Source organism: Coffea arabica, chromosome 7e (genome assembly GCF_036785885.1).
Source record: "Coffea arabica cultivar ET-39 chromosome 7e, Coffea Arabica ET-39 HiFi, whole genome shotgun sequence".
Classification (NCBI taxonomy): Eukaryota; Viridiplantae; Streptophyta; class Magnoliopsida; order Gentianales; family Rubiaceae; genus Coffea; species Coffea arabica.
In genome coordinates, this window is record NC_092323.1 from 6,388,998 (window position 1) to 6,404,821 (window position 15,824).

The 15,824-nt window shown below is 36.5% G+C and overlaps 2 protein-coding genes across 3 annotated transcripts; one reads left to right on the plus strand and one right to left on the minus strand.

Annotated features, from left to right (window-relative positions):
* Nucleotides 1–1,050: 1,050 nt before the first annotated feature.
* On the plus strand, nucleotides 1,051–6,313 carry LOC113702192 (uncharacterized). 2 transcript variants are annotated; one of them, XM_027223254.2, is made up of 7 exons: nucleotides 1,051–1,331; nucleotides 2,332–2,569; nucleotides 2,669–2,859; nucleotides 3,065–3,300; nucleotides 4,498–4,741; nucleotides 4,910–5,017; nucleotides 6,031–6,313. In XM_027223254.2, exons 1-7 carry the CDS (start codon nucleotides 1,113–1,115, stop codon nucleotides 6,151–6,153), a joined length of 1,359 nt encoding a protein of 452 aa, XP_027079055.1. In that variant the 5' UTR covers nucleotides 1,051–1,112; the 3' UTR covers nucleotides 6,154–6,313. The 2 variants fall into 2 exon arrangements, with proteins under 2 accessions (XP_027079055.1, XP_027079056.1); XM_027223255.2 differs by lacking the exon at nucleotides 1,051–1,331 and adding an exon at nucleotides 1,363–1,998.
* Nucleotides 6,314–6,556: 243 nt separating this feature from the next.
* Nucleotides 6,557–10,347, minus strand: LOC113702193 (uncharacterized). Its single transcript, XM_027223257.2, has 7 exons — nucleotides 9,919–10,347; nucleotides 9,633–9,776; nucleotides 9,012–9,110; nucleotides 8,410–8,486; nucleotides 8,193–8,301; nucleotides 7,773–8,101; nucleotides 6,557–6,842 (listed from the first exon to the last, which is right to left on the minus strand). The coding sequence occupies exons 1-7, from the start codon at nucleotides 9,986–9,988 to the stop codon at nucleotides 6,750–6,752; spliced, it is 921 nt and encodes a 306-aa protein (XP_027079058.1). The 5' UTR covers nucleotides 9,989–10,347; the 3' UTR covers nucleotides 6,557–6,749.
* Between the last annotated feature and the right edge of the window lie 5,477 nt (nucleotides 10,348–15,824).

The window sequence follows — 15,824 nt, forward strand, 5'->3', positions numbered from 1 at the left end:
TTTCCTCTTAATTGCCGGCCCAGGAAACCAACGCATGTCCCCACCGCGTGCTCGCATCCGCTGTTTGGTACGCGTGCCTCCGAGGCTTCACTGCATTTGGATCATTCATGGTCTGTTCACTGCATCCTTCTTGTCAACTGTCAATGCTTGAAACGATAGCTAGGTTCCCTTTTATTTTTGCCTTTTTTCCGCAAGCAGAAAACATTCAAAATCAGGATAGTAAGAATGTGGATACGATCGATCATCACAATTTGGACATGATCAAACCACCACCAAGACTGCCTTGAGGAGATCAACAACTAAACTATATATATATATTGTCTTACGAGGATGTAAAAAAAGGAAAAAGAGAGAGAAGCCAATTGCATCATCATCTGCTTAGACTAATTATGTTCGAAAAGACAAAGGATCTAGGCAATATCCATCAGATCGGGATTTGCGGGTACTTTCTACGGGTAATTTGGATTTAGCTCGAACCACCGATTTCCCTTCCAAAATGATGAGAGTACTGAAAATCAAGCCATTCCACCTGTTCCCCCAGCATTTGCGCAAATAAAGTTACTATAAAGCAACCCTTTCAGATAAATATAAGCATCCATCCGTCATTTGTCTTCACATTTTTTTAATTCAATATTGGAATCCTTGATCCAATCAAACCAACTCTGATCATAATACAATAAGGTTTCCGTCAATTAGATTTGTAATTATTCCTTCAAAGATGGAACGGCTAAAATTCCCACGTAAGGGATTAGCAAAGCTTTTGTGGGTGCCGATACTAGAAATGAGTAGTAGCGTGGTAGGACGGACCAGTCACTATTGTTGTTGTTGTTGTTGTAGACTTGTAGTTGAGTCCAGCCTTGAATGATAGAAAATATCAATATTGATGTTGCAAATATCAAACTGAAATAAAATCGGTCCACCATCCAACAAATTGGGGAGGGTGTAAAATTTCAATGTGGTGCCAAATCATGGCTGTCAACACGTTACATCTGAAAGTGATCGTTAAGATGATCCAATGAATCGCGCCACTGGCTGATTAAATTACCAACATTTTTTTTCATTTAACTGTGTCCGATTTGTGAAAGACGTTTAGAGTTGAGTAAAGCACCACCATGACTTCACACGGTTCTAGACTAGTGATTCCTGTTGATGTGAAGAAGAAGCCATGGGAACAAAAGCTTCCGCTTCACAACAGGTGGCATCCGGCAATACCGCCAGTTGCAGAGGTTAAAACTGGAGAGCTATTCAGGGTTGAGATGGTCGATTTCAGCGGGGGTGGGATCACAAAAGAATATACAGCTTATGATATCAAGCATGCGGATCCCTCAGGCGTGAGTTCCCCCTTCTGATTTTCTTGTATCATACTTATTTCATCACCATGTGAAAGCAACTGTTGGAAGCAATAAGCTGCAAGTTATCTCTTAAAGAAAACCCATGACTCAACTGTGTAGCTAAATTACAGTTCTGGTCTAAAAGCCATTGACAGTTTTTTTTTTTTTTTTTTTTTTAAAGTAAAAGGGTAATGATAAAATATCACAGAAACTTAAAACTATGAACTTTTAATTATCCTGCTTACCGATAAGAGATTTTTTCCATTTTCAACGGTCATTGTCCTTTACCCTAAGGTTGATGGGGGACCATTTGGAAAATTGTCACTCCTGCCTTCTCTCAGCTACCGCAGCTTTGAGAACAATTTTCAGCTACCTAAGGCTCTGTTGATAAAACTTAAAAGAATAAACTACACCTGAGTGTGCATGATAGTTATAGAGCAACTCATACATGGCTCCTCCAACTCCAAGAAGAGTTGCAACTGTGGACCTAAAGAAGAAACCAGGGGAGCAGATGCAACCCCTTCACAACCGTTGGCATCCAGAGATACCACCGGTGGCTGAGGTCAAGTCGGGTGAGGTATTCACAATAGAGATGCTAGATTGGACAGGAGGTGCAATCAAAGATGACAATTCTGCTGTTGATATAAAAATTTTAGACCTATCAGTTGTAAGTACAAAGCTTCTAGTTTAACCACAGCTTACGCCGCTACAACTCTCCCCAAACAAGTGATTTTAAAACAGTTTGAACTTAATATGGCAAGTAAAACAGGAATGACTAACTAGGTACTACATCAAGAGAAAATCCGTCCACCGTATATTTATTTCCTTTCATATGATCGAATATGTACCCGAAAGTGTACTTCGCCACTTGGAACGATTTTACAGATTTGATCCCGCCTATAAATTTTTCATCTCGAAACTGATGTTCTCTATGAGAGACAACAGTGCAGAATTCTGTACCAGCTACTTACTAGTTATGGCTCGTTGAGATCTGGCTCAGGTACACTATCTTAGTGGACCAATCAAGGTCACTGACGCAGATGGGATTCCAGCCAAGCCAGGTGATCTTCTTGCAGTTGAAATTTGCAACTTGGGTCCCCTTCCTGGCGATGAATGGGGCTTCACTGCAATATTCGATAGAGAGAATGGCGGAGGATTTCTGACTGACCATTTTCCAAATGCAACTAAAGCTATTTGGTACTTTGAAGGAATATATGCTTACTCTCCTCATATACCAGGTATGTCGTGCTTGAGTTTTATTTGTCGGCAAGACCAGCACGGGCATGTATTCTGATCATGACTGATTTCCGGTTTGATGGGGCACTTACCGAGCATAGGAGTAAGGTTTCCAGGTTTAACCCACCCTGGAATAATAGGAACCGCGCCCTCCATGGAACTCCTTACTATATGGAATGAAAGAGAGAGAACCCTTGAAGAAACTGGTCTTCATTCTCTGAAATTATGTGAGGTATTGCATGCACGACCACTGGCAAACTTACCATCAACCAAAGGCTGCGTTCTTGGCAAGGTATGACTCAATGGATATATAACCAACGTAAACGTTAGGTCCCATAAAGTTTTAGCCCCAGTTAAAGATGTCTGCTTTGCTCTGATGTAATTTCTAGTGTGTTGAAAAATTTAAGGTCCATTCTCTTGCTAGTCAGCACTAAATAAAATGAGAACTAAATAGCTTCGTATAGCAAAGAACTAATCCGGCTCCCCATTGCATGTAGATTCAAGACGGAACACCTGAATGGGAAAAGATTGCTCGGGAAGCAGCAAGGACTATTCCTGGAAGAGAAAATGGAGGGAATTGTGACATCAAAAACCTGAGCAGAGGTTCAAAAGTTTACCTTCCAGTCTTCGTAGAAGGAGCAAATCTGAGTACTGGAGATATGCACTTCTCCCAAGGTGATGGGGAGGTGGCATTCTGCGGGGCAATTGAGATGAGTGGTTTTCTAGAACTCAAGTACTTTCATGCTCGATCTCAGTAATTAGTCTTTCCTGCTTAAAATCCAGGCATCAAACTTGAGACTTTTAGAGAATACTTTGTCCAATAACGGTTAAGAAGGGATTTTAGAAGAAGTTTATACAAATTGAATTCGGGTGCTTTTTGTTGGGGTGGTGGGGGGAGCTGCTTCCTGGGACAAGAAAACTCGAGACCGTAGCTTGAGTCCCATTTCATGACTTCTGTTTTGCCATCATCGAAACTACGACAGATAAAAATTATTACAGTTTGACAGTCTTAAAGCAAATAAGAACCATACTTGATAACATTTAGATAATAACTGCTCATTTCCAATTAACTAAGTGCATATCTAAGAGACGGAGAGTGAGAGATTAAGGTGAAAACATCCATTATCAGCTTACTCAATGGATTGATTATCATTATTAATCAAATATTGGCAGCAAACTTGTGACTGATGAAACACACATAAATAGAATTGTTGGGTGATATATATCATAAACTGCAGTAATTTTTTTTTTTTTTGGTCTAAACTGCAGTAATTGCCAGACAAGAAATTCTATATTGTGTTCAGAAATTAGGGTTTGTTTGGTCGGTATGTTTGTCTCAAATTTTACTGTAGAATGCTGTTGATTGTTTTAGGAAAATGTTGGTATTTGTCCAAAACACTCAAAAGCACCTATTTTTCCACAAAACTCCCTAGATCCTCCCCCTGCCGTTCTGCCACCCACCACCATCAACTACCTCTGCCATTGATCCCCTATTTAATGTTTTTTTTTTCCAAAACTTGTGTCTGTTTCAGAGTTTGTAGATTGTGTATTAGACAAATTTTGTCTTTTTAAAACAGGGTGATAACACCTGTCAAACAGACCCTAGATTTAACAAAAAGTATTCCCCTCCTTTAAGCGGAAAGGGCAAGGGAGCAGCAATAACAAGACAAGAAGTTAAAGAAATAGAACTATAGCAAATTAAAATTTGAAGAACCCTAGTGTAAACACAATAGAGGAGATCTACACTAAATAGCACCGAAACACTCGAGTCGATATTCCTGAAAGTTGTCCAAAGATCCAATATGTTACTGCATGCTTTGGACACCTTAGACAATCTTCAAACCCTCCAAACAATCGATAATGGCCATGCAGTTATGTATGTTTTTCCTCTTTCTCCAAATTTATCTGGCATCTTGTTAATTGCTATCAGATGTGAGATCATAAGAGATGGCATGAAACAGTACCTCACTCCTATGGGGCCTACTCCCCTGCATGTCAATCCTATATTTGAGATAGGCCCTGTTGAACCAAGGTTTTCTGAATGGTTGGTGTTTGAGGGCATCAGCGTGGATGAAAGTGGGAGACAACACTTCCTTGATGCCAGCGTTGCTTATAAACGAGCAGTGCTGAATGCAATTGACTACATCTCAAAATTCGGGTACACTAAGGAGCAGGTGAGGTCCTTCAATAGAAGTTAATGGGTAACAAGTTTTCAAACTCAGAAATCAATAGAAGCTCTATAATATAAGAGTTATTCATGCAATTTCCTACAACAACAGCATAATGCAATGCCTAATATTGTACCGCAATCGTGACCCTAGTGATATTGCTTTGCTTATTAGGTCTACCTTCTACTCTCATGCTGTCCATGCGAAGGAAGGATTTCGGGAATAGTCGATTCCCCCAATGCTCTGGCCACCCTTGCAGTTCCAACTGCTATTTTTGACCAGGTAATGATAGTCCCCCTGAGCTTCTCTTCTAGTGAAGTTGGAAGTGTAAAAATCAGATGAATTAACAGCAAGGCACTAACAAGTAATCAACAAAAAAAACCTGTCATCAACTCCTAATTTGGATCATGATCTTAGGCTGATTATGTTGCCTAGAAAGTGCACATAGATACATTGAGCATTTGTTTTCTGGACCTTACTTCGATGTCTTAGCCACTAGTCATAGTTGCAAGTCTTTCAGAACGAATTTACCTCCGTTCAACCAGCCAATGTTTCAGCAGCTGGTAGAGAAGTTTGATTGACTTAATATCAATATAGAAATTCCCATTGAAGAGATACCCACACCTGACTGAAAATTCAGACAGCGTAAAAGTGACCATGGGAGATACATTTACAGAATCAAAGTGTGAAGTACTGGAGCATCCCACTAATAGCGTGAATTATCTCAGGATGACTTCAAGAATAATACCCAAGTGCCACTGGCAGTGTCATCTTCATTAAAATATACAAGGACTTAGACATATAAAAAGTCTTTTTTGTTTTTTTTGCCAGACACGATAAATTTTATTCTACACCTACTCCTACTCTGGACCAAGGGAGGGGGTCCAAAGGGGTCAAGGAGTGAATTCGAAAGAGACTGAACCACCACTAATTCAGACGGATGACTACACATCCACTGGCAAAACCTTTCAAGAAGTTTTGGATTTTTTAGCATGCAGGTCAAGGCATTTAATCTCTTGACCTACATCCAAATAAAGTAGTAAACTTCTCTTAAGAGAGGGCAACTACTCTAAGAGTAGTTGATTTAGACATATACAAAGTGGTGAAGCCAAGATTTTCAGAAGTGGGAATCATGATGTCATCCTAGTAAAACAAAGCACGCATGATCAATACCTCATGGAAACAAGGCTGCAAAGGAAACAAGAAAGAAAGATGTCAAAATAAGTCATCAATATCCTATCCTGGAGTGTCAAAAGCCCTACTCCGCTGAAACTGATTTAATTGTTTGCATGCAGGATATCCGTCCCAAAGCCAACAAAGTGCCTGCTGGACCTCGGGTTGTCAGGTATCCAGGTATACCACAGTGTCCTTATGAAGGAAACTTGCCAACCACAAAAAATCCTGGTGCTACAGTTTAATTGCCACAATAAAAGCAGCATCTTCGTGGAAGCGTTATTTGAGAAGTTAGAAAATGTTTCAGTATGTTTAATGTGCAAGCAGAGACAGAATTTGGAGACTCTTACATGAAAGAAGCATCTTTAAGGGCATGATATACAGGCCCAAAGAGCTTTCATCAAACCTTTGATTCCTACCTACAGCTACCAATCAAAATGCATTGAAAAAACTAAAAAGCAAGATTACAGAATGAAGAAAGAAGTGGAGTACTGTAATCTTAAGTCAAAAAACTTTGAGACTTTTCAACAAATTAAAAGCATTATAGTCCGGATTCCTACTGCTTATTCTCAAGCTAGTTAATGATACAGAAGCATGTTTCACATGTAGAGGTTGAAAAGGAGGTCTTAAAACAAGAAACAGCCAGAATTCAACTAGTGACGGAGGAACTTTCATAAAACAAAAAAGAGATCCAATAAGACAAGTACATTGTCGTGTTTTTTGCCAGCTTCTCAAAATCATCTCTCTCTCTCTCTCTCTGTTGATCTAACCCACCCCAGGCTATCCTACACAAAATGAAAACTCAAGAGCCCAAACAACAGCAACTTCATTGCATGGTCCATCAATAGTATATAGAAAGTGTCCGATGGTGCTCAAGAGATGGGCATCGTGTACCAACAGACCATAACCAAAGATCCAGTTCCACACTCAAAACCTGAATAAGTAAGAAAAGAAGATATAAGATATAAATAAAAGAACATTAAACCAGAAATACAGGAAAGTTTGAATCGAGAAACACACGAAAATATTAGTCAGGCATAATTAAGTTGAAATACAGGATCACGCTAAGCAAAGAAGCCAACAGTAGAAAAGGAAGCAACAAAAGACAACATGAATTTCACATGTAAATCGTTGCACTGAATATGTACTTGTAAAATGCTTCTCATTCAGATTGCCGATAGTTTCTTATCTTAGTTGCAAATGCAAATAAAAAATTTGCTGTGCTCAACTGGAACTCACGTAGACCATTAGGCATAGAAATATCAAGTAGAATTTATGCTATTCTGACCATAGGGCAGATGCAAATTACGCAGAATTTTAGATATAGACAGTTCAAGACATGTAGCATGGGCAAAATTGAACAGTACAAGTCAATTGCCATTCCTGGTGATGCTGGGTGCTTGCACAGAACATGAATACTTGATAGTTTAGTCTTACAACCGCTGACCCTGACCCACAATATAAGCATATACTGCTGGTGAAGGGTTCAATAAGGTTAATACAAAGTAGTACACATACACAATACAATGTGGCCATTCTGAGAGCAAAGCTACATGAGGTGAAGCCTCATATACATTTTACAGTTTTGTGAACTATAGATTTCACATGCTTATCAAACTATTGTAGCCTAAACATAAGTCCAGACTTCAGCAATAACAATATATACAGATCGCTTCAAAGGACAAGGCCTTTGGAAGAACTCTGCCACAAATGGTTCAGTGCATAAGTAAAGAAGCAAAAACCAAGTACAATCACAGAATCACTATCCATTTTGTCTTCATCCATACACATTGCACTCAAGTAAATTAAACGTGAAACTAAAGAACAGAGGAAACCATAATAGACAATGACAAGCAAGACAGACCTGCTTTCCACATTTTTTACTTATTAACTCTCTCATTTTCTCCACGGCATAGACAGAGCATGCCCGCAACTCTACTTCCTCCTCAGTGCCTGAGCCAATTTCACTTTGGTTATCAACATTACTAGCTAGAGATGAACTGTATCTCAACACTCCAAGCTGCTGGAGAACTGCTGGGACAATATAATCAGCAAATATGGTTATTGCACCTATGTCATTAAATTCTCCATATCCTTGACCTTTAAATGCACCCCATAAATCTGCAGCAAATATCTGGGCTCTTTTATACAGGAAAACCTGATGACCTTTGTATACAGTGTGGTCACGGAAGCCTAAAACAAGTTCATTTGCATCACATATAACATGTTAGAAAATGGTAAAATTATTCAGCAAAACAGGAATAAAGAACCAGGCAAGTCATACCAGGGAAATTGCGTGTGATGAGTGCCACAAGTTTGACAGCTGATTTTCCACAGGACTCAACAAGTTTTAATGCTTTTCCTTCAAAATTTCTTTCCAACTCTAATCCAACCTAAAAAGCAAGAAAGTAGGTTAAAAAGCTAACGTGGTTTGCTACGTAGAAATGGAACAAACAGAACAGGCCCTCCAACCTGTTTCTATCAAAACTCCGCAACAGTACCTCATGCATTAAGCGCACCCTTTCATCCTCCAAAGGAAGAGGCCTAGGCCATTTCAACATCTTGCGTAGTTCAGGACCTGAAACAATGCTTGAGATGACAATCATTGGCCATCGAAATCTGATTCTTTACGGCCAAGACATACCCGTAGTAGCTTACACTTAGCAACAGTTGGCAATGATGAATGGGAAAAGTGGGAATCTAAAGTGAAAGTTTACAATAAGAGCTTATCCTCCAAGAACTTGAGCTAGAAAATCTTCAGAAGTGGATTTGACGATATGCCCCCAGAATGAGTATTTACAGAAAAAGGAAATCTCGAAGTATATCAATATCAGTAACAAAGAGTACAACGTACTAAAATGTGCCAAGATTTTGATTGCAGTCTATAAGTCTCACGAATAAATAATAAAATAATAAAAAAACACAGATTTTAAGAGAAGGCATTATATGGCTCGTACTGGTTTGCAACACAAATTTGAGCGAGTGCTTGACCATCTCTAACAGGTGGGAGACAGAAAGTACAGATACGGAGGTATTTCACGTTGACCAAATAATATCGAGGAATTCACCCCAAGAGACAAGTCCTTTTAAGGAATTAGGTTACCAGTGTACTTCTGCAGGCGATCAGCATCAAATGCAGTTTTGTCATTCTGAAGAGCTTCCTTCAATCCTGATGCTAAATGCTCATAGCTCATCTCCTTGTCTACATCAAATCGCAACAAAACCCAAAAAGAAAATGTCAGCCATTAATAGGAAGAACTGAACAACCCAAGGTTGTAAAAAGATATACTGGAGTGAGATACAGAAATTTGAAAAAAAGGATAAAATAACAATACAAGGTCACAATTATAGGCCTTTTGAATATTTTCTCTCATGTATCGGTTAATATCAGTTAAGGAACCAGTATTTATCTTCTCTTTACTGCAGCAACATTGTTGCTAAAGTGGAATTGATTTGAAAAGGCTTGTGGTGCAAGGGTTCCTTTTGACACCAAAGAAAAGACAAGAAAGGTGGTCTAACTAAATTAACGAGAAATGTCTTCGCACTTATAATCCAGACCTTGAATTAATAAGCTGAGCGCTTAATTTCAAGGTAATTCCACCATTTTAAAAACGGAAGTGCAATTAAAAATTAAATCCTTTTTGTACTTAGTGTTGACAAAAATATAAGAAAGCTGAATACCAATTTAAACAGAATGAATTCCGTTAAATACAGACGAAGATACCTGGCCAGAAGCAGAAATTTAGAGCATCCAAAACAAACAAGTACTGAACAGTAAGAGGGCCATTGTCAAAATAATGAATCCCTTCAAAATCCCACTCCACTTTTGGTATCGAATCTTTTATAGCTTCCGCAACTCTCTCAATGCCTGCAAGAATATACTTACTCCCATTCATTCACACTCATTTGCACATGCAACACCATAAACACTCAAATTTCAATCATCCCATCAAAATCAAACAAGTGACAGCTATAACCAAAAACCCAAAAATGAAATATCATAAATATGCCTGAGAAGTCGACGGTGACGTGAGAGGAGTGATTGGCGACCCAAGCTGAGCTGGCCCTCACCTCTTCCATAGCAGCCTCCGTGTTCTACGCAATTCCTGGATGTCGTTGAAGATAAAACCCCTAAATGGATTACGAAGATTCTAAGGGAATGCGGACCAAGGCTTGCAGCTCTGGGTTGTTTTGGAGTTTCCCGCTTTCTGTTTGTTTCAGAGTTGTGACTCACAACTTGTGAGGCGTTAGGTCTCGGCCTCTCGGGACTCAGGCTCAGGTTGGCTTGGCTTCGCTTTTCAAAAGGTTGACTTGACTGATAAAAACGCCTGCAATTTCGGAAAAGTCTTGGAATAGATTCAATTAACACGTGACGCTCAAATTTGGGAAACGAATTGGTAAATTGGTCATAGATTCAATTAACAATTTAGCACGTGACGGCCCAAAAGCTGTGGGATAACCCATTTAGGTTCTATTGGATATATTTGTAGAACCAACAGCCCTGGGCTGTTTGCCACGACAAAACTGTGGTAAAGGTCTCTATTGGTTGGAACTTGGAAGGTCAAAGTTTCGATCGTTGCCTCCTATCATTTCATTTGTTATTGAGGTGACGTTTGTTTCGTACCTTGAAATCAGATTCAAATTTGGGATCATTCATATTGGATTTAGAATGGAATCAGTTATTCAAATATATCTATTTGGTTCAATACGAGGAATGTATATCATTAATATAGTTAATGTTAGATTCATTGATTCTTTCGAAATGGGATATAAGAAATTTTCACTAATTAAATGTATTAGTAAATTTAGTATAACTAATTAATAATTTCTATTAGTAAACATGTATAATTATTAGTATAATTGATAATATCAATTATATTACATATACTAATAAACATTATATAATACATATAAATAATAATATCATTATTATAAGTTTGTGATTAATTAAATTGAATATTATATATAATTATACAAATATTATAATATAAATATATAATTATAATTATATATTATATAGAAATATTAATTATACTAATATATTATATAATTATAATGTATATTATATATTAAATATAATAATTATTATATTTAATATACAATATAATTATAATTATATAATATATTATTATATGCACATATATATTATAATTATATGCATATATAATATACATTTATAAATAATATAAGTATATTATTATATAATATTAATAAATTTAATAAATTTAATAAATTTATAATATATTATATAAATATAATTATATTTAATTAAATAATAATATATATTTATATAATATATTATATATGTGTATATAATAAATATAAATATAAATATATATTATATTTATTATTATAAATATATTATATAATTATACAAATATTATAATTAATATATATTCTATATAATTATATATTAATTTTTTTAAGGGTGGCAGGACGAACCCGTTTTTAAACGGGAATCAAACTTGGATTTATCCAAAACCGTCCAGGTTACTAAGGAATTAAGAATTTTCAAAGTTTTAGATATGATTCCAAAATTTCAATTTTGATAGTAGTAATCCAATCAACAATTATGAGATTTATTATAATTCTCCATTCCGAAATCCTTTTACCAAACGCCACCTAAATATTTGTTTTCTCCAAATTTAAACATATGTATAGTGCATGTATCTAATCCAATGATTGTGAGAACCCTCGCTAAAAAATATAAGTTCTCATAAATCACTTGCATTGCCCTAAGACTAAATAAATTATAACATTTCCTTGTATTGTATTGCATTGTCTTTCTATATGAATTGTAACATCTCCTTGAATTGACATCATTTTATTTCACTATATACACTAAAACCAAATACCATTTTAATTGTGTTTGAAACCTTATGTGAAAGTTTAAGGATGCTAATTAGACATTTGAAGCAATTGGTGGGAAGAAACATTTATTTGGCAAAGTTTAATAGAAGGAATGGCCAAGATTAGGCCAAGTGTCTATGTCCCAACCACTCAAACAAATTGACCAAGGAAAATAGCAATTTAAATCTTTTGGCTCAATTTTTTTTCCTTACTTGACCAACTTTCTTGAGCTCCAAAAAGAGGAGAAAAATTTCATTTTTCTTGCTTAAAACCCTAACTTAGATTTTGAGGAAAACCAAAGAGAAGGAACCTTAGTTTGAGTAAACTATCTTCAAGGTTTACTTGTGATTCATTCTTGGAACTCTTGCTTTGATGGACTTTTGGGGCTAATTTCTTAGATTATATGTAAAAAAAAAAAAACTTCGCACAAATGTACTCCTGACAGACTCTATTTCTAATTCTATACCGGCCGTGCTGAGTCAGAACGACCGCAGAATAAATTGTCCCTCTGCAACAAGTTCAGTGCACTAAGCGGGCCGATCTTTTTTTTTTTTAATAACCTTGTCCCCAGCCGTGCTGACTGGACACGGCTGGGGTCACCAAGTCCAAAAAAAAAAAGGTGCTTTGTCAGCCTTTGTCTGACGCACCCCCAACCCCAACCCGGTATTTTTTATTCTAATGGCCAAAATGCAAATGCTACAAAATTCATTTTTTTTAACTAACCTTTTATTCATACTCTACTCAAATTTAGGCTACTTGGACTACCAAAATGATTTACAAATCTTCAAACAAAAGAGTATTCATACTAGTTTCATAAGTAGACTTAAATTAAATCGGATCCCAAACAAATTTACTTAAACCCCAATTTATACCTGAAAAGTCAGAATTAATTCACCAAAATACAGATTAACATCATAAAGAAAGGCCATGACTCAAAAATGAGAAATTATATCCATTTTTTTGCAAATGTTGACGCCCTAGCATAATTATGTAAGAGTTAGGGGACAAATTATAAATATAAATTATGGACTTAGATGAAAATCAATAAGCATAAGAACACAATAAACTTTTTACAAAATTAAAGAATGCCTCTCATTTTTTAGTCCTGGCCTTTCTTTATGATGTTAATCTGTATTTTGGTGAATTAATTCTGACTTTTTAGGTATAAACTGGGGTTTAAGTAAATTTGTTTGGGATCCGATTGAATTTAAGTCTACTTATGAAACTAGTATGAATACTCTTTTGTTTGCAGATTTGTAAATCACTTTGGTAGTCTAAGTAGCCTAAATTTGAGTAGAGTATGAATAAAAGGTTAGTTAAAAAAAATGGATTTTGCAGCATTTGCATTTTGGCCATTAGAATAAAAAATACCGGGTTGGGGGTGCGTCGGACAAAGGCTGATAAAGCGCCTTTTTTTTTTTGGACTTGGTGACCCCAGCCGTGTCCAGTCAGCACGGCTGGGGACAAGGTTATTAAAAAAAAAAGGTGGGCCCGCTTAGTGCACTGAACTTGTTGCAGAGGACTAAGGCTCTGACAATTTATTTTGCGGCCGTGCTGAACTTGTTGCAGAGGACTAAGGCTCTGACAATTTATTTTGCGGCCGTGCTGACTCAGCACGGCCGGTATAGAATTAGAAACAGAGTCTGTCAGGCGTACATTTGTGCGAAGTTTTTTTTTTTTACATATAATCTAAGAAATTAGCCGACTTTTGGTTGGTTCAAACTTCATTTAAAAAAGGTGAATGATCCTTAAACCCTAACATTATTGTTTAATATCAAGTGTTTAAGGTATTAATGATAAATTAGAAGTTGATTTGATGTTGTTTGTGGTTAATTCCTTGAACTAAGTAAGTAGAAGTAAGGTTAGATGTATGGCATGCCATGTGTTTGATTCTTTGTTTAAACTTTGTTTGTGATTTTTCTTGATATATTAGCATGTTATGAACCCTCTTAAAGTTAGAAATAACTCTTGAAATGTTGTTTAACTTAAAAATAATGAAAGGATGAAATTTGGTGGTGAATGTGAACTTGGGACTGTTCTCTTTTCCTCCTTGCTGGCCGGCCATGGATTGGAGGTTTTTTCTTAATCTTTGTGACTTATTGAACCTTAATTAAACTTAAGAAATTTGGCTAAACATTGGTTTAACCTTGTGTGTGAGTTGAGGTGAAATTAAGCAAGTAAATTGGTTGATTTGGCAAGGTAGCGGACTGTTTTGTTCTTCCTCGTTGGCCGGACTGCCTTGATTCATTTTATCATTTTGTGTGTTGAATTTTAAGTTTAAATAGTGCTATACAACTTGACCTTTTGTATATTAACTTTAAGAGATTGAATTTGATGAATTTGGGCCAAAATGAATGAGGTTAAGAAGGAGGAATAGGGCGATTTTATCAAAGCCCTAATCTGATCAGAACAGGAAAATCAGTCAACTTCCTCGGACTTCTTGTATTGATAGGAGATGAACTAGAGTTTGCATTTTATACCGTTGGAAAGCCCTTTGAGTCTAGTTTCCAACGTCGCCAACGGTGCTCGATTTCAATTTTTCTATAGTGAGATATGGCCATTTTTTCGAGACTGCGAGCGTGTGACTGTTACACCCGAGAAAACCCTTTTGAATTTGAATGAGATTTTCCTTTTACTCAACTTTCTTGCACTTGTCACACTCATTTTCTTATGATCTTTTCCTACATTTTTTGTCTAACTTGCATGGTAAATTGAGTCAATTAACGGACCACTTGGTCACTTAATAAATTTACGTTTGGGTTGAAAAATAAATCTAGAATATTAACGACTTTTACTCGTTACCTTAGGACTGGATAACGAAAGTGAGGGTAACCACAAGACTTGACGGACAAACTCTATATTTCTTAACAGGCGAGTGTTCCACTGCATGTTACCTGTCTATGTGAGATATCTGAATATTTTGTCTGTGATTGTTTGATCTAAACATTTGATTTGACAAACTCAAGGTGAACGTGTACTTTATCACACTCGAGTTCTTTCGATTCTATTGAGACTCTGTATATTGATAATTTAAGATGTGTTTTCTCTATATTTGACTATACGTCATTTGGGTGATATCCCATAGACTAATATGACTATTTGGGTACCCAATATCGTAGGTGAGTCGATTGTATCGAGCCAGTAAGAGTTTGGTCGAGAAGACTGATGAACTCGGAGAACTATTTACTCAAAATTTGAAAACTGGTATACTCGAATATTACCTAATTATATTATTTGAGGTGTTCGGGACTAGTAAAGGGGTTGATTGGTGGACGAAATTTGGAGAAAGTGATGTTTTACGAACATTATATTCTTTAAATGCAAACGTTGGCGGAGAGTCAGCGGATTCTCGATACGATCAAATTTGAATGGATTTGGCTTTTAGAAACAACCTGTAGACACCAAATTTCTGTCGATTTTTAATATTTTCTCAAAATTTTCTATTTAATGAATTATTTATTTTTTAGCATTTTAATGTGCATTTTTCTCAATTTTGCAGGTTTGTTTAAAAAAAAAAAGAAGACAAAACAACAACAAAAATAAAACTAAAAAAAAATAAAAAAAATAAAAAATGAAGTCAAAATCAAATTATTACTAAACTTACACATTTTCATCATTTTCCCCACAAAATACACTTAACCCATTCCTACACTCAACTTTCTTGTCATTTGGTAAAAAATAATCATTTTGACCAAACACACACACAAGCTCCTCTTTTTCTCTCCAAATATCGACTCTCTGGCCTCTCGGAGACGGACATAACAAGAAGAAAAAAAAAAACTCTTCACTCGGCTCTCCCTATCACAGAAGAGAAGCCACAAAAAAAAAGAAACAAAAAGCACTCCCCAACTCTCTCCCTCTCTCGGACTGGGCAGAAGAAAGAAAACAGAACAAAAAAAGAAAGAAAGCTCCCTCACTCTCTCGGCCATATCCCTCTCTTTGCTCACTTCACACAACACACCCACACACTATCCAGACACAAGGAGGCAGCCGCCGGTTGGACAAAGAGCTTGGAACTTCCTCAAAATTTTAGTCAAGGGACCACAACCTCATTGAGGTATTTTTT